Raw genomic sequence first — 19,778 nt, 5'->3', positions numbered from 1 at the left:
TATCTTGGCAAAAGACAACTTTTCCCATTTTTTATACAAAGTTGGCATTTGACCAAGATATTTATCTCACCCAGCATGGGTATATGTAAAATGACACCCCAAAACACATTGCCCAACTTCTCCTGAGTACGGCGATACCAGACATGTGACACTTTTTTGCAGCCTAGATGCGCAAAGGGGCCCACATTCCTTTTATGAGGGCATTTTTAGACATTTGGATCCCAGACTTCTTCTCACGCTTTAGGGCCCCTAAAATGCCAGGGCAGTATAAATACCCCACATGTGACCCCATTTTGGAAAGAAGATACCCCAAGGTATTCAATGAGGGGCATGGCGAGTTCATAGAAATATTTTTTTTTTGGCACAAGTTAGCGGAAATAGATTTTTTTTTTCTCACAAAGTCTTCCTTTCCGCTAACTTGGGACAAAAATTTCAATCTTTCATGGACTCAATATGCCCCTCAGTGAATACCTTGGGGTGTCTTCTTTCCGAAATGGGGTCACATGTGGGGTATATACTGCCGTGGCATTCTAGGGGCCCTAAAGCGTGAGAAGTCTGGAATATAAATGTCTAAAAAATTTTACACATTTGGATTCCGTGAGGGGTATAGTAAGTTCATGTGAGATTTTATTTTTTGACACAAGTTAGTGGAATATGAGATTTTGTAAGAAAAAAAAAAAAAATTTCCTCTAACTTGGGCCAAAAAAATGTCTGAATGGAGCCTTACAGGGGGGTGATCAATGACAGGGGGGTGATCAGGGAGTCTATATGGGGTGATCACCCCCCTGTCATTGATCACCCCCCTGTCAGGCTCCATTCAGATGTCCGTATGTGTTTTGCGGATCAGATCCATGTATTCCTGGATCCGTAAAAAACATACGGACATCTGAATGCAGCCTTACAGGGGGGTGATCAATGACAGGGGGGGTGATCAGGAAGTCTATATGGGGTGATCACCCCCCTGTCAGGCTCCATTCAGATGTCCGTATGTGTTTTGCGGATCCGATCCATGTATCAGTGGATCCATAAAAATCATATGGACGTCTGAATGGAGCCTTACAAGGGGGTGATCAATGACAGGGGGGTGATCAATGACAGGGCGGTGATCAGGGAGTCTATATGGGGTGATCACCCCCCTGTCATTGATCACCCCCCTATAAGGCTCCATTCAGATGTCCGTATGTGTTTTGCGGATCCGATCCATGTATCCGTAAAAAAACATACGGACATCTGAATGCAGCCTTACAGGGGGGTGATCAATGACAGGGGGGTGATCAGGGAGTCTATATGGGGTGATCACCCCCGTCATTGATCACCCCCCTGTAAGGCTCCATTCAGACGTCCGTATGTGTTTTGCAGATCCGATCCATGTATCAGTGGATCCGTAAAAATCATACGGACGTCTGAATAGAGCCTTACAGGGGGGTGATCAATGACAGGGGTGTGATCAATGACAGGGGGGTGATCAGGGAGTCTATATGGGGTGATCAGGGGCTAATAAGGGGTTAATAAGTGACGGGGGGGGGTGTAGTGGTGCTTGGTGCTACTTTACTGAGCTACCTGTGTCCTCTGGTGGTCGATCCAAACAAAAGGGACCACGTAGCAGGTATATTAGACGCTGTTATCAAAACAGCGTCTAATATACCTGTTAGGGGTTAAAAAAATCACATCTCCAGCCTGCCAGCGAACGATCGCCGCTGGCAGGCTGGAGATCCACTCGCTTACCTTCCGCGTTCACAGGAAATCTCGCGTCTCGCGAGATGACGCGTATATGCGTGACTCTGCGCAGCGCTGCCACCTCTGGAACGCGATCCTGCGTTAGGCGGTCCGGAGGTGGTTAAGTACCAGGACATCATGACGTACCGGTATGTCATGTGTCCTTAAGAGGTTAAGAAGTTGCAAACACTGTCACAATCTTACTCAGTAATGGGGTGGCATAGAAAGTGGAGTAACGGTTCAAGACAGAAGTGTTAGACAAAAAAATAAACCAAATTTTTCAAAGAACATACAACTTTTAATATATTTGGTACAAATTATGGCAACACAGGCTAATACAATATGGACTGTAAAAATTCCACACGATAAATGCCCCCAGGGTTCTCATACAAAAGATCAAAATGGCTTCTGTCTCATGTGACTTCTCTCATGTCGAACAAGAACAGATTTATTTGTAAAACTTTTCCCACATATCGGACATGTATACAGCGTCTCCCCTGTGTGAATTCTCATATGATAATGGAGTTTGATTTTTTCTATAAAACATTTCCCACATTGTGAACATGAATATGGCTTCTCTCCTGTGTGAATTCTCTGATGTCTAACAAGATTAGATTTTTCGGTAAAGCATTTTCCACACTCTGAACAAGAATATGGCCTCTCTCTTATGTGAATTCTCTCATGTTTACTAAGATATGATTTATTTGTAAAGCATTTCCCACATTCTGAACATGAAAACGTATTCTCTCCTGTGTGAATTCTCTGATGTATAAGTAGACTTGATTGATTAGTAAAACATTTGCCACATTCTGAACATGTATATGGTTTCACCCCTGAGTGACTTCTCTCATGACAAACAAGATATGATTTCTTTGTAAAACATTTGCCACAATCTGAACATGAATATGGCTTTTCTCCTGTGTGACTTCTCCCATGTCTAACAAGATTTGGTTTACTTGTAAAGCATTTCCCACATTCTGCACATGAATATGGCTTCTCTCCTGTGTGAATTCTCTGATGTGTAATTAGATTAGATTTATTTGTAAAACATTTCTCACACTCTGAACATGAATATGGCTTCTGTCCTGTGTGAATTCTGTAATGTATAACTAGACTTGATTTTTCGGTGAAACATTTCCCACACTCTGAACACGAATATGGCTTCTCTCCTGTGTGAATTCTTTTATGTTTTGCAAAATGTGTTTTATCGGTAAAACATTTCCCACACTCTGAACACGAATGTGACCTTTCTCCTGTGTGAATTCTCTTATGTTTTGCAAAATGTGTTTTATCTTTAAAGCGTTTTCCACATTCTGAACATGAATATGGCTTCTCTTCTGTGTGACTTCTCTCATGTATAATAAGATTTGATTTATTTGTAAAACATTTCCCACATTTAGAACATGCATATGGCTTCTCTCCTGTATGAATTCGCTCATGTTTTACAAGATCTGATTTCTGAATAAAACATTTCCCACATTCTGAACATGCATATGGCTTCTCCCCTGTGTGAATTCTCTCATGTTTTACAAGATCTGATTTCTGAATAAAACATCTCCCACATTCTGAACATGAATGCGGCTTCTGTCCTGTGTGAATTCGTCTGTGTTTTAAAAGACCTAATTTTTTTGTAAAGTGTTTTCCACATTCCTCACATTCATACCTTTTACCCCCTTTCTCCCTGGTACTTGTAGTGAAAATCTGTGATTGGTCAGGAGAAGGTTCCTCATGATTAGGAGAATTATATGATGGATCTGTACTGTGAAGTCCCGGATGTACATTACAGGTAATGAGTTCTTCTCTTGAAGAGTGCTGCTTGATATCTTTATCTTCTTCTTTATAATCTGGAGATAACATAATATTTCCTTCAGATTTATTACTAGGATTTTTTTTTATTATGCTGGAAACAAATATTGTTTTTATTTTTAGTTTTTTTGCAAAAGCCAGAAGAGGATCCAAAAGGAAATTGTATAAGTGTATTTAAAAATAACAAAAAAGGGACCAGACTATAGGGCACCCAGTGTCCTGGACTACAGAGGACCCGGCGTGCTGGACTACAGGGCACCCGGCGTGCTGGACTACAGAGGGCACGACGTGTTAGGAGGCCCTCTGATCCTTTTGAAACAGTCTCATATAACCAAATAATACATGTATCACCAATGTATTATTTCTGACTTTATGCTGCTCCGATATAAAGTACATTTATCACATGGTACAGCCACATAATGTACAACAGAAAATCCATTAAAATTCCTAAAGTGCAAAATGTCCAAAATGAATGCTCGTATAAGCCTGTCCTGTATACTTCCCATTCTTTTTGAATCCACTTGTAGCTTTGGCTCACAAAACCGCAACAAAAACCTGGATGTGCGATTAGACCTTCAAATCCTTTATAACACTTTGAGGGTACTGATCGGAGTTGCTGTGGTTGGAAGGTGGTAGCGATGCAGTGAGACAGGGGCACCAACAGGTTAAAGTCCAAAAACAGGTTGTTATTCACACTTTCAAATAAAATATAAACAGCGTTAATAAACCCCTCAGGCGTCCGACCACTAATACAAAACAAGCCCTCTCTAGATGAGGACCCAACTGCCAGATCAATGCTATGGCGCCCCCTGGCACACACTTACCTTGGTTGGTCCAGCATCAGTCCCCAGGCAGTGCACCCCTGTGATTCTGTCCCCTGGGTAGTGCACCTCTTTGATTCTGTCCCCTGGATAGAGCACCCCTGTTTTCCTAGAGCATTCCCTTCACTTTCTAACATTCCCCCCCGAACTATCACCTGTGGCTCAGTGACAATGTCATGTTTGACCACAGATGTCTATCTGGGTAACTCAGAGAACATGTACGCATTCTAACCCACAAGCTCTTTAGCCTCTTGCTGTTGTCTTTTAGAGAAGGTATCTTCACCTCAGCTGCTGCGGGCTTAAACTTAGCCTGTGGGGGTAGTAGAGAAGGCAGATCAGCCGGAGACCTCTTTCCATGCTTTTAGTACATTTACATGGTATATCTGCTTGGGCTTCTCTTACCGAGCTGATGTACCTTGCAGTTCACTTCCCCTATTTGCTCTAAACACCTCATACGGTCCCTGCCACTTGGCCAGAAATTTACTTTCTACCATATGCACCAGCACAAGTATTCGATCACCAGGTTTAAAAGGTCCTTACCTTGGCCGACCTATTGTAAACCCGACTTTGAGCCTTTTGGGCCTCCTCCATATGCTGTTTGACTATGGCATAACGGCCGCCACCCTGTCCTGCATACCTGAAATATGCTATATGAGACTTCTGTGGGGAGTGGGTTCTTACTCCCAAGTTTCTTTAGCGATGTCCAGCAGACCCCTGGGATGTCTACCATAAACTAACTCGAATGGCGAAAACCCGGTGGAAGCTTGCAGTACCTCAAGGACTGCAAACATGAAATATCCCAAGAGAACATTCCAGTCCATCCCATCCTTATTTACCACTTTTTTTAGCATACTTTTTAGAGTTTTGTTAAATCACTCTGCGAGTCCTGTCTGAGGATGGTACATAGATGTGCGCAACTGATATTAAAGAGCTTGGTGACTTCTGACATAAACGGGGTACTCTGATCCGTGAGGATCTCCTTGGGTATTCCCACTTGGCAAAATATGGCGAACATCTCTTTTGCAATTAACTTTGCCAACGTGTGCTGCAGTGGGATGGCTTCAGGATACCAGGTAGTGTAATCCATGACTACCAGGATATGCCCTGTGGACTTAACCAAAGGACCTACCAAATCCATGAAAATCCTTTCAAAGGGTATCTGTATGATGTGAAAAAGTATCAGTGGACTCCTAAAATGTGACATAAGAGCATGCATTTGACACTCTGGACAAGATTCACAATACCTCTTTACTTGGCGGAATACCCCTGGCCAATAAAAGCACTGCAGGATGCAATCCAGTGCTTTCTTAGCTCCTAGGTGCCCACCCATGGTCATGTGCTAGCTCCAGCACCGTCTAGCGATAAGCCTGGAGTACAATTAATTCTTCACCTAAACTCTGTCAACCATAGGTAATAACTCCTGGTTGACAGCCATGTGGGGAAACACCTGCTTAGCTCATGGGTGCTGTGACACACCATTTATTGCATCAACATTTTCTCTGGCACGTTCCAGAGTGGGATCCTGCAGTTGTGCAGTACCAAAGTTGTTGCGGGATACCTCCAAATCAGACAACTCTGGTCCTGTTAGAGGCTCCTCATCTTCACCTGCCATTACCTCTAGGAGAAAAACATTGCTAACACATGCATCTATGTTGGTCACCCCTACGACAGGAACCCCAGAGTCTGGGTGACTTGGTTCAGGTTCCAGGTTCTGATCATTTCATACCTGTTGTACATCTGAGAGACTACCCCTGCACAATCTCTTACAGACCATGGCAAGTCTCTTCACACTCACACTCCCTCTGCACAGGCATCTTTGGAGACTCAGAGACCATGTGTCGTCGCTCAGGGAATTTGGCTGCAATGTCTGCAGAGAGAACATCTGGAGCCTCCAGAAGACATGGAGCATCTGCACATGGTCTTCCCTGTTACTATACGTTCTCCACCCCACGTGAGGCCAGATCTGAAAACAACCGAGTCTGCCGTGTCCTTCCACCACCGGGGGGGCCGTGTGGACCACTCTCAGGGACCATTCCTGGTCCACTAACAACCTCACACGGCCACATTCATCACAAAATAAAGTGATGTCCGACCAAGACTGCCTTCACATGTGGAAATCCTTGTGTAATCCGGCTTTGGAATACGCACGGATTCTGGATGATAGACCATCAGTGTTGCTTCAGGATTTCATCCAGATTTATATGTGTTTTCCTTCTATCCTCTCCCATAGACCTTAAAGAGGACCTTTCACCTAGATATCCTTAATCTAATTATTATCCTACCTTATAGTGCGGTCCCCACTGATGTCTTGGCACTTTTTTTTTTCTAAAGAACCCCCCGTTCGTCTGTTGTGGTCCCTGTATCTTTTGGCGCCCCATATGCTAATGAGGCGACTCAGTTATACTAGGCCTGGACTTGTATTTCTCCTGGGCGTGGTTATCTTCTCCCTGGCTGCGAGCGCATACAATCAGAGCGCCCCACTCTTAGCCAGAGAGAAGGAGCTCAAGTTCTCGCGGGAGAAGGAGCTACAGTTCTCGCGAGAATTTGAGCTCCTTCTCTCTGGTTAAGAGCGGGGTGCTCTGATTGGATGCAAGCGGGGAGAAGATAACCGCGCCCAGGAGAAATACAAGTCCACGCCTACTATAACCGAGTCGCCTCATTAGCATATGAGGCGCCAAAAGATACGGGGACCACAGAGGACAAACTGTTTTTTTTTTTTTTTTTTAAAAAGTGCCAAGACATCAGTGGGGGGCCGCACTATAAGGTAGGATAATAATTAGATTAAGGATATCCAGGTGAAAGGTCCTCTTTAATGTGTGTATTTGGAAGCAGATACCACAAAACTAGGCCACCGGATTTCAAATACTGCTGGACATTATAAGCCCGTGTGAACATCGCCAGTGGATTCCGGTACCTAAAATCCGGCCTATATACAGATTAGAAACTCGCTTGTGTGTAAGCGGCCAATACACAGGATAATAATATTACTGGTTGTTATGGCTAAAATTAGCAAGGCAACCAAGGGGTTGATGTGCGGTAATGGACCCGAATCCTGCGCCCACTAAACCTAGACTCCATATCTACAGCAGGGTCACCCTTCAGGACGGATTCCCAGTGTTCTGCTCTAATAGAGCGGGGGACCAAGCCGGGGCCCTCCATTAATATATACTCAGAGGGTACAGGGACAGCGGTGATCAGCGCAGAGTATTTAAGGGTCAGGATGTCTTTTCCATGTGCAGAAGAGGAGATGCCAATATCTCCCGCCGCTCTCACCTTTCCTCCTGTGGTCTCCTTCTCACCTGTGTTTCTGGCGGATGCTTTGGTTTGATGTGTTCTTGCAGGGGTTGATTGAACTTTCCTTGGATCCTCGATGTAATTTCGGAGCTGTGGGCGGTAGCACTCCTCCTGGTATGTTCGTATTCGTCACTGTTGCAGGTAACGGATGTGCTTTCCTTCATCAGGGATGGTATCCTGCTCTCCCTATGTCCCCTCCATTCAAATGCAAACAACTCCACTCTTTAGTTTTGAATCTGGACATCATTTTAACGAGTCTCCTCCTCTCCCTTCCGCATCCATGGATCGCTGTCGGAGTTCCTCCATGGTCTTCTCTTATTCTTCAATGTAATGGCCTCTTAGTCCCCCCCACGTGCACTTCATTACACCGACACCTCCATATCTATATCACCCCTTCAGTCTGCCGTGTAATATGGTCTCAGATTCTTGAACTATACCTCCTATCACTACTCTCTGTCTCCATATTGGGGGTTTTGGTTCCAAATCCCTACAACCTTAAAACGTGTGTAATAATTGTTGCGATCATCACCTCATCCGCGTTCTGCGCTCCTTCTTACTAGAACATTCCTCTCTAGTTCGCCGCCTCTTATCTGCTCTTCCGATAATCCTTTCCCATATCCTTTACTCTGAATTTCCTTCCTGACACATTTGCCACTTCATAATCGTTCTTTTGACTGCGATTCCTCCTCATGAGAATGAACTGATTTTTGGGACGTTCTGCAGCCATTTGGGAAGATGGCTGCTTCTCCTGGATATAAAACTGTTTCAGTCAGTTGGTTAAGAATTAATTACGAAATATAGAATTTGAAAGAAAGGAAAAAAAATTGCAAAATTTAATAGAGAATCTCCTATTCGAGGAATTGAATGATGAGAACAAGGTAATAGAGGAACATCAGAGGAACGTGGGGCTGTGGATGAAACCAATGGGGATGAGATGGAGGAATACTATAATGCAGTGAAGTATGTGAATAATACACCACATATACCATTGTCCCGGAGATAACAATAAGAAAGCCGATAGGAAGTATCGGAGGGCGATAGAGCGATATTTAATAGATACGAGATATTAGAAGAGGGAGAAATCACAAGGAACACAGATAAAATCTTAGCCAACTTGAAGGAGAAAGAAAGTGAAAGGGCAAATAGTAGTGAAAATACGCAGAGTGAAGGAAAACGAGAAAAGAGAGGGGGACTAGTGGAAACAAACAAAAGGTAGTAAGAAAAACCCCTGTTAAACATGATGTTTTTCACAGAAAGAAACAGAAGGGGGGGCAGAGGGGGGCAACACCCCAAAAATAAAAGGCAAACAAAATTAACTCAGAGGAGGAGAAGTAACAACAAAAAATGTATAATCTAAGTAAATGGTCCCCGAACGACCGAGAGAAAGAACTATTGGTGAAGGGTCTCAAAATTCATTAGAGAAATAGCCCTCAAAAAGTGTTTAAAAAAAAGAAAGGACAAAAACAAGTAGATAATAAGGATAAGCACGAAAAGAAGCAGATCATACGCTGAAATCCGCTTTTCACCCAATCAATGAATATACGGAGTCTTTAAATACATTTCAACATCTGGTGATCAGGGAGTTGAGGGAAGTAAATACAACTCAGAATAATGCACAATAAGGAGAGAAAAGATTAAATAATCGCGGCATTCACCGGAGTAGAAAAAATGTTGCTGCTTTATTAAGGCTTCCTTAGAAGACGATACATAAAGGATCCAGGGGCGGACACACTGTTGCAAGCGGCGACGGCCGTTTCGCGCGTGGGATCGCGCTTCCTCGCGGCCCGAAAACGGCCGTCGCCGTGTGTCCGCCCCTGGATCCTTTATGTATCGTCTTCTAAGGAAGCCTTAATAAAGCAGCAACATTTTTTCTACTCCGGTGAGTGCCGCGATTATTTCATCTTTTCTCTCCTTATTGTGCATTATTGCCTCAACATCTGTGTCGCTGAGCACCACGCAACAGAGTACATCGTACCACACTCACGGTTTCTTACTATTGAAGGCTACGTCAGTGAAGGCAGTGCCGCCTTGAATTTACTTTCTCATATGCACAACTCAGAATAAATATAAAAATTTCAGAGGAAATCTCACCAAAAAAGAAAATCTAGCCATCGGGTCATTACGAGAGAATCAGGAAATCACTGTCCGCCCGCCAATAAAGGGGGCGAGATAGTAGTAATGGATAGAGACCAATATCAGGAGGAAGCCCCGAGATTATTACAAGATAAATAAAAACTAGAAAACCTACAGCCAGGTCCATAAATAATGGGACATCGACACAACTCTAACATTTTTGGCTCTTTACATCTCCACAATGGATTTGAAATGAAACTAACACAATGTGCTTTACCTGCAGACTGTCAGCTTTAATTTGAGGGTATTTACATCCAAATCAGGTGAACGGTGCAGGAATTACAACAGTTTGCATATGTGCCTCCCACTTGTTAAGGGACCAAAAGTAATGGGACAGAATAATAATCATAAATCAAACTTTCACTTTTTAATACTTGGTTACAAATCCTTTGCAGTCAATTACAGCCTGAAGTCTGGAACGCATAGCCATCACCAGACGCTGGGTTTCATCCCTGGTGATGCTCTGCCAGGCCTCTACTGCAGCTGTCTTCAGTTCCTGCTTGTTCTTGGGGCATTTTCCCTTCAGTAAGTGAAATGCATGCTCAATCGGATTCAGGTCCGGTGATTGACTTGGCCATTGCAGAACATTCCACTTCTTTCCCTTAAAAAACTCTTTGGTTGCTTTTGCAGTATGCTTTGGGTCATTGTCCATCTGCACTGTGAAGCGCCGTCCAATGAGTTCTGAAGCATTGGGCTGAATATGAGCAGATAATATTGCCTGAAACACTTCAGAATTCATCCTGCTGCTTTTGTCAGCAGTCACATCATCAATAAATACAAGAGAACCAGTTCCATTGGCAGCCATACATGCCCACGCCATGACACTACCACCACCACGCTTCACTGATGAGGTGGTATGCTTAGGATCATGAGCAGTTCCTTTCCTTCTCCATACTCTTCTCTTCCCATCACTCTGGTACAAGTTGATCGCGGTCTCATCTGTCCATAGAATGTTGTTCCAGAACTGTGAAGGCTTTTTTAGTTGTTGTTTGGCAAACTCTAATCTGGCTTTCCTGTTTTTGAGGCTCACCAATGGTTTCCATCTTGTGGTGAACCCTCTGTATTGACTCTGGTGAAGTCTTCTCCTGATTGTTGACTTTGACACACATACACCTACCTCCTGGAGAGTGTTCTTGATCTGGCCAACTGTTGTGAAGGGTGTTTTCTTCACCAGGGAAATAATTCTTTGTCATCCACCACAGTTGTTTTCCGTGGTCTTCCGGGTCTTTTGGTGTTGCTGAGCTCACCGATGCGTTCCTTCTTTTTAAGAATGTTCCAAACAGTTGTTTTGGCCAGGCCTAATGTTTTTGCTATCTCTCGGATTGGTTTGTGGTGTTTTTCAGCCTAATGATGGCTTGCTTGACTGATAGTGACCGCTCTTTGGATCTCATCTTGAGAGTTGACAGCAACAGATTCCAAATGCAAATAGCAGACTGGAAATGACCTCTGGACCTTTTATCTGCTCATTGTAATTTGGATAATGAGGGAATAACACAAACCTGGCCATGGGACTGCTGAGAAGCCAATTGTCCCATTACTTTTGGTCCCTTAACAAGTGGGAGGCACATATGCAAACTGTTGTAATGCCTGCACCGTTCACCTGATTTGGATGTAAATACTCTCAAATTACAGCTGACAGTCTGCAGGTAAAGCACATATTGTCCGTTTCATTTCAAATCCATTGTGGTGGTGTATAGAGCCAAAAATGTTACAATTGTGTCAATGTCCCAATATTTATGGACCTGACTGTATATATTAATAAAACAGGATGTGAAGCATCCAAAAATGGGTATTACACTCACCGGTTAATCCGGTTTCCTGGAAATCTCCATGACAGCACATCCTGACTTTCCTGATAGGACAGGAGAAGTTTAAATCCCCTCCTCTTTCCTCCACCACCAGTGTATTTTTAATAGGCACCAGGATAAAGGAATAATAAAACAAAACGTAAAGAAGATAGGGTGGGAAATATGTGCGGTCATGGAGACTTCCAGGAAACCGGACTACCGGTGAGTGTAATACTGTCACGGTAGGGAGTGGGGGAAACCCCCCACCGTGCGGTATCAAAGGGTAAAAGGTGATCAGCCTGGCCAAAAGGAGTAATAAGGGAGCAGGTCCCCTCCTACAGCGTCCCTAATCCTCTCCCTGACTCCTCACCGTATGAGGGGACCCCGATGGTAGGACGACTCATACTCTGGATTCCTAGAGACCCTAAGTCGCCCTGGTAATCCCTCACCAAGGAGCAGGGAAGAGACGACCTGTTCATCCCAGTAATGGAGGAACAGGAGTCTCTATCTGAGGCCAGGCTGCAAGGAGAGGGGAACACATACAGCATAAAGAGATGGCAGGTAAGCGAAACCAATAACACACTTACCTGCCACAGACACACTGACTGGAACCCGTGCACTAGTGCTGCTGTCCACACCAACATTAAGGACACAGCACACACCACAAACCACACAGGAACCTAGGACACCCATAGCTGCAATAAACATGAGACAGGGGAATGTCTAGTAAACATGCTGGACACCAAACACCACCAGACATGTAACACCAAATAAGACATACAAACACCCTGAACATAACCCACTCCATACAAATAGGGACAGGAAGGGAAGGAGACACCGGGATAACATTGATGACCACAAGGGTGGCCCTCACTGGACAGATGGAACACCCTGGACTGGAGCAGATCTCCAGCACCAACCACAGCTGAAGTACAACTGACTCTAGCCAGGAAACCACAAAAGATATAAGCCAAGTGACCACACCCAGTCAGGGAGTTAACCCTTACAGCACCAGACAGAGGGAGGCTACAACTTAAAGGGGAAGTGCACACACAAGCATACCAAACACGTAACCACCGGCAACAGCATGCGTGGCAACCATGTCACGGCAATCACCCAGAAGGCCGAGACACTGCCACCGCATGCTCTCACAGCAACACGTTGCCGCGGGCAACCGCAAGTGTGGCAACAGTGTCAAAGCGTACACCATAGGCCGTGACAAATACTATGTTCCCCAGTCGTCTCCATGACAGCAAATGCTGAGAATTAACAAAGAAAAAAATTCTAGGGAGGGACTACAGCACAAAGGACCTTGCGTCCAAAGGCCATATCCTCACTGGCAAACACATCTAAATTGTGGTGTTTTGTGAAAGTATGGGCCCTCTTCCAGGTAGCTGCCCTACAAATCTGTTCTAAGGAGGCTGAAGATCTCTCCGCACCCAAGAAGCTGAAACAGCCCTAGTAGAGTGAGCTCTAAGGAAAACGGGGGCCTACTTTCCTACCACCTTGTACGCTTCAGTAATGATCGTTCTTATCCAGCGGAAAATTGAACTTTTTGCCGCTTTTTTTCCCTTTATTTGGTCCACAGAATTGAACAAACAGGTTATTATCTATTCTCCAGCTTCTTGTTACTTTCCAGTACTGCAAGACTGAACGTCTGACATCTAGATTATGGTATGTAGCCTCCTGATTATTAGTAGGATTGGCACAAAAGGATGGTATTATGATGTCTTGGCTCAAAAGGGGAAGATGAAATACCTAATAGAACCGTATTCAGATTCCAAGGTGCTACCAAGTTTTTTTTTATTGTAGATCTAATCCTATCTGCTGCTTTTAAAAACCTGGCCACCCAAGGTACATCAGTTAGGCTGGTGTTGTACAAGGCACCTAGAGCCGAGTTCTGAACTCTAAGGGTGTTTGGGGCTAGACCCAAATCTAAACCCTCCTGAAGGAACGCTAAGATGAGAGGAATATTAGGGGATGACTGATTGAACTTCTCCCCGCTCCAGGAAGCGGACTTCTTCCACACTTTTAAGTAAGCTCTAGATGTATTCGTTTTTCTGCTAAGCAACAAAGTTCTCACTACCCTTTCGGGCAGACCTAACCTGAGCAGGATGGATTCCTCTGAATCCAAGCTAAAAATTTGAGAATCCGGGGATTTGGATGGGAAATCAGTCCATGGGTCAATAGATCAGGTCTCTGGGGCAGAAGAATAGAGTCTTCCTCACTGAGGGATCTCAGAAGCCCAAACCAACCTCTCCTGGGCCAATTAGGCACCACTAGGATCAGAGTACACTTCTCTCTTTTGCAGGACTCTGGGAATCAGTAGAAACGGAGGGAACGCATACACCAGATCCGTAGACCAGTTGTGACTGAAGGCATCCACTTTGTGATTCCTCCTTGAAGCAAAGAAGTTCAGAGCCGGAGTTCCCCACTGATTTGTGATCAACTGGAAAGCTTCTCGACCAAGACACCATTCGCCTGGATCTAGATTCCGTCGGCTGAGGAAATCTGCCTTTATATTGAGTGATCACTTTAGGTGTACAGCTGAAAGGGATGTCACATTCTTTTTTGGCCAACTGAAGATTTGGTGTGACAGACCTTGTAGATGACGGTGTCTCGTTCCCCCCTGGTTCTGAATGAACGCTACCACTGTCGAGTTGTCTGAATGTACAAAGACATAATGATTGTTTATATGACTTTGAGCTGTTTTCAGGGCCTTCCATATTGCTCTTAGTTACTTGAAATTGGATGGAAGAGGTTTTATGGCGTTGGACAAGGTCCCCTGAAACATTTCTCGAGCTGCATGGGCTCCCCAGCCCCAGGAGCTTGCATCTGTTGTTAAGTAATGTCTGTTTTCTGTTCCCAAAATACTCAGTTTTCTAGGTTTCTGTCCTGACGCCAACAATCCAGAGAGTTCCTGAACTGTTTGGTCAGGATAATCTTCTGCTCCAGAGTCGTTTGAGATCTGTTACATTTTCTGAGAACAAACTGCTAAAGAGTTCTCATGTGGAACTAGGCCCAGGCTACCTCGGGTATACAAGATGACAGGGTTCCTAAAATCTTCATGCTTTCCCTGATCGTGCATATGAGGCTTCTGTGGAATTGCCATATTTTGTTCTTTAGATCCTGAATCTTCTAAGCAGGGAGGAACGATCTCTGAAAATTGGAATGTAGCAAAATTCAAAGGAATATTTTCAGACTCTCTAGTAATAGTCTGTATTTCTCTCAATTTATTACCTATCCCAAAGTCTGGAGGTGGGACAAGACGGACTGCAGATGATCCTGGAGAAGTTCCCTGTTGTCTGCCACTATTAACAGATCGTCTAGGTATGGGATTACTAGTATGCCTTTCTGTCTGAGACTTACTACCACTTCCGCTATGATTTTTGTGAATATCCTGGGAGCTAACGAGATTCCAAATGGGAGACAGGTAAACTGGAAATGATAATTGTGAACCGGTAGTGGAACAGCAAACAGGAGAAGACACCTTGATTTGGGATGGATTGGAATGTGGTAATAGGCATCCTTTAGGTCTAGTGTGGCCATTACCGTTCCTTTCCGGATTAATTTTACAGCAGACTTCACCGTCTCCATCTTGAATTTTTGACATTAAATAAATCTATTTACTGGTTTTAGATTTATTATAGTGCTGAATTTGCCATTTGTTTTTTTTTAATAACAAAGAGTCTTGTGAGGGATGAGAATCCATTTTGTATAAATATGTCCTCCATCTTGTGCATATGTGGAAAAATTACTGAGCCAGCTGTGAAGATATGGCAATTTCTGTATATAGATAGCTACAAGACCAAGGTAAAAACTTTGTAAGTATAGTGCGGAAGTTTTGCCTTATATGAATAACTAATCAAATCATTAGTTTCGATTTCCACCCCCTTGGCGGGGGCCTGTTTTGTCTATGCTCATCTGTAGTGTTATAAAAATGTATGCTTGTGTGTAATAAAGAGAGAGAACGTGATTCAGCAGTGTGTCTTGCGTCAGCTCTCCGAGCGCTCGTACATCCACATCAATTTGGGACTCCGACAATCATAGAGGTAGGGAGTTTTGCCCCAACAAAACTTGGCGCCCAACGTGGGGCTCGACTAAAGGACACTTCATCGATCTCCCGACAACTTGGATAGTCCGGAGCGGGACGGACGGATTTAAAAACCAGCACTTTAAAGTAAGAGACTTCATATTGCATTATATCTGTTGTCTAGTTTGAGGGATTGTTGAAGGAATGTACGTATAAAGTCCTTTTACAGTCGAGTTTATATTGATAAAGAACCTTGAAAGTTGAATATACCTATGATTGTTGGGTTTAGTTTCTAATCATGAGTAACTTTGAGTGGGATGTTTATGGTTTGGCTTTAGGAGTCACGGTATACTTCTTGTTTGTTCTTTACTGTGTTTGGAACATTGCAGACCATTATAGAAAGGAAAATCTCAGTACAGAGTACACTAGGTAATATAGTGAGGAAGCTCTGAGGAAACAGATGTCTGAATTTTGTTACTTTCTATAGTTGTTCTCATACAGTTGAAGAGCAATGAGGAATAATTTTTGTGTACCTGAAGGTTTTAAGACAGCTAAAACATTGGTAAAGGAATGAAGAGGTAAGGAGGGTCTAAAGAATGTGGACAGAGTGTTGGAGAAGGCAGGGATGATGTATGGGAATCTTAAAGGGCTTCTGTCACCCCACTAAAGTCTTTTTTTTTTTTTTGGGCTAGTTAAAATTACTTATCCTGCAATATATGAAAATATAATGGTGTTACTTACTTTGATTCAGCAGTTTCTTCTAGAGCCTCCTCATCTCAGAGCGCCTGCGCAGAATGAACACAGGCGTGCGATTTTTGAAATGCCGACAGGGCTGGCCGGAGGAGGAGATCCCGGCTGGCCCTGTCAATCAACACGACGAGGGGGCGGTTTTCTGCAGCTGCTACCAGCAAGTAGCCGCCCTACTTGCTGGTAGAGACCTAATTTACATATTATAAAAGTTCGTTTTTAGAAGAAACTGCTGAATCAAAGTAAGTAACACCATTATATTTTCATATATCGCAGGATAAGTAATTTAACTAGCCCAAAAAAAAAAATGACTTTAGTGGGGTGACAGAAGCCCTTTAACCTAGTAGACTGGGAAAGATTCAGGAGGATGCATTGTGGTTGGATAAAGGATCGTGGATGTGAAGAAGTGGTTGATATATGGATAAAAGTAGCTTGTGAGGTTGAAACTGAGGGATGGAGAGGAGAAGTTGTGCGAGGTAGATTGTTGTATACTCAGAAACAGAAAGGCAGTACCATTCCTGGTTGACACCGGGGCAGCCAAAACAGTAGTAGACCAGAGTTTCTTGCGACCACATCAGTTAACCCCTTGTTATGTACTGGCTGTGGGATTTACAGGAGAAACTGTTTTTGTCCGTGAATCCGAGCCAGTTAAACTAAAGATAAAAGACAGTACGGTTGTTACCCAATTGTTAGTTAAAGAAAACCTGCCAGAACCTCTTTTAGGGACTGATGTTTTGCAAGCTCTGGGAGCCCACATACACTTTTACCCCGATGGCACTACCAGTGTAGATTTTGGGACCCCAGAGGAAGTATTAAGTCCATTAATAGTGACACTGACCCTGCCTGAGAATGAACCATCAGAATTAACCCTTGTAGACCAGGCTGTTCTTGAGGTGGTACCGAAGGATTTATGGGCAACATGTAAAACAGACATTGGAAGACTCTGTGTCTCCAGCTATGGTGCATCTTAAGCCAGGATGTCAGCCCCCTCGAGTGAAGCAGTACCCCCTCAGTCATGCCCAGCAGATAGCAGTGGCCAGTCAAATTGATGCTTTTCTCCAAGCCAGTGTATTGATAAAAACAGTATCTCCCGCTAATACATCGCTGTTCCCAATAAAGTAAATGTACTACTCTGAATCCTACTACTTTGTTACTAATCACAGATTCAGAAATGGGGGAAGGGGGCATAGAAGGTATGGGCAGCGTCCTAAATGACATGATGGAACATGACCTCCATGACTGTGTACAATTAATGCAACTAGAAACGTCAGGATTTAATCATGTGCATGAAAAAACCCATTGACAACCCCGATCTGGGGTATTTTGTAGATGGAAGCAGGTTGATGGGAGAGGACGGCTGGTTTAACACTGGATATGCAGTGGTTACACAGCATGAGGTAGGGATAGCTGAACCACTGCCACCTCACATGTCAGTGCAAGAGGCAGAGCTGAAGGCACTCACTGAGGCGTGGAAATTGGCCAAGGGGAAGAAGGTGAACATCTACACGGACTCAAGGTATGCTTTTGGTATTGCACATGACTATACAGTCGTGGCCAAAAGTTTTCAGAATGACACAAATATTAGTTTTCACAAAGTTTGCTGCTAAACTGCTTTTAGATCTTTGTTTCAGTTGTTTCTGTGATGTAGTGAAATATAATTACACGTACTTCATACGTTTCAAAGGCTTTTATCGACAATTACATGACATTTATGCAAAGAGTCAGTATTTGCAGTGTTGGCCCTTCTTTTTCAGGACCTCTGCAATTTGACTGGGCATGCTCTCAATCAACTTCTTGGCCAAGTCCTGACTGATAAAACCCATTCTTTCATAATCACTTCTTGGAGTTTGTCAGAATTAGTGGGTTTTTGTTTGTCCACCTGCCTCTTGAGGATTGACCACAAGTTCTCAATGGGATTAAGATCTGGGAGTTTTTGGACCCAAAATGTCAACGTTTTGGTCCCCGAGCCACTTAGTTATCACTTTTGCCTTATGGCACAGTGCTCTATTGTGCTGGAAAATGCATTGTTCTTCACCAAACGGTTGTTGGATTGTTGGAAGAAGTTGCTGTTGGAGGGTGTTTTGGTACCATTCTTTATTCATGGCTGTGTTTTTGGCCAAAATTGTGAGTGAGCCCACTCCCTTGGATGAGAAGCAACCCCACACATGAATGGTCTCAGGATGCTTTACTGTTGGCATGACAAAGGACTGATGGTAGCGCTCACCTTTTCTTCTCTGGACAAGCCTTTTTCCAGATTCCCCAAACAATCGGAAAGAGGCTTCATTGGAGAATATGACTTTGCCCCAGTCCTCAGCAGTCCATTCACCATACTTTCTGCAGAAGATCAATCTGTCCCTGATGTTTTTTTTGGAGAGAAGTGGCTTCTTTGCTGCCCTTCTTGACACCAGGCCATCTTCCAAAAGTCTTCGCCTCACTGTGCGTGCAGATGCGCTCACACCTGCCTGCTGCCATTCCTGAGAAAGCTCTGCACTGGTGGCACTCCGATCCCGCAGCTGAATCCTCTTTAGGAGACTATCCTGGCGCTTGCTAGACTTTCTTGGACGCCCTGAAGCCTTCTTAACAAGAATTGAACCTCTTTCCTTGAAGTTCTTGATGATCCTATAAATTGTTGATTGAGGTGCAATCTTAGTAGCCACAATATCCTTGCCTGTGAAGACATTTTTACGCAATGCAATGATGGCTGCACGCGTTTCTTTGCAGGTCACCATGGTTAACAATGGAAGAACAATGATTTCAAGCATCACCCTCCTTTTAACATGTCAAGTCTGCCATTTTAACCCAATCAGCCTGACATAATGATCTCCAGCCTTGTGCTCGTCAACATTCTCACCTGAGTTAACAAGACGATTACTGAAATGATCTCAGCAGGTCCTTTAATGACAGCAATGAAATGCAGTGAAAAGGTTTTTTTTGGGATTAAGATAATTTTCATTTCAAAGAAGGACTATGCAATTCATTTGATCACTCTTCATAACATTCTGGAGTATATGCAAATTGCTGTTATAAAAACTTAAGCAGCAACTTTTCCAATTTCCAATATTTATCTAATTCTCAAAACTTTTGGCCACGACTGTAGACCCATATGGCCGGCTAGAGACTTTCTAACATCAGCAGGCCAGCCAATTAAAGATAAAGACTCTGTACTTGAACTTATGGACTCTCTGTTATTACCAGAGGAGGTCGCTATTATTAAGGTAAAGGCTCATACAAGATGTACCACGGTGGAAGCAAAAGGCAATGATTGAGCAGACAAGGCAGCCAAACTAGCTGCACTCCAGCCACTAAATGCTGATGCCACCCTGGTGAGAGCCTTGAGACCTGAGGACATTTCTGTAAGTACATTTCAAAGAATGCTCGAACAAGCCCCTTCTTAGGAAAAAGAACTTTGGCCAAAACCTGATGAACATGGAATTTGGAGAA

At 43.7% G+C, this 19,778-nt stretch overlaps 1 protein-coding gene across 1 annotated transcript in view; it reads right to left on the bottom strand.

The window, feature by feature from the left end:
• Positions 1-2,129: 2,129 nt before the first annotated feature.
• Positions 2,130-19,778, bottom strand: part of LOC120997536 (zinc finger protein 501-like) — a 31,844-nt gene continuing 14,195 nt past the window's right edge. The window contains exons 4-6 of the mRNA XM_040427623.1: positions 3,176-3,560; positions 2,262-2,671; positions 2,130-2,176 (exon numbers count right to left, since the gene is read on the bottom strand). Coding sequence (XP_040283557.1) covers positions 2,130-2,176; positions 2,262-2,671; positions 3,176-3,560 — 842 coding nt within the window. The remainder of the gene's footprint in view (positions 2,177-2,261; positions 2,672-3,175; positions 3,561-19,778) is intronic.

Source organism: Bufo bufo, chromosome 4 (genome assembly GCF_905171765.1).
Source record: "Bufo bufo chromosome 4, aBufBuf1.1, whole genome shotgun sequence".
Classification (NCBI taxonomy): domain Eukaryota; kingdom Metazoa; phylum Chordata; class Amphibia; order Anura; family Bufonidae; genus Bufo; species Bufo bufo.
This window is presented reverse-complemented; position numbering and strand designations above follow the sequence as displayed.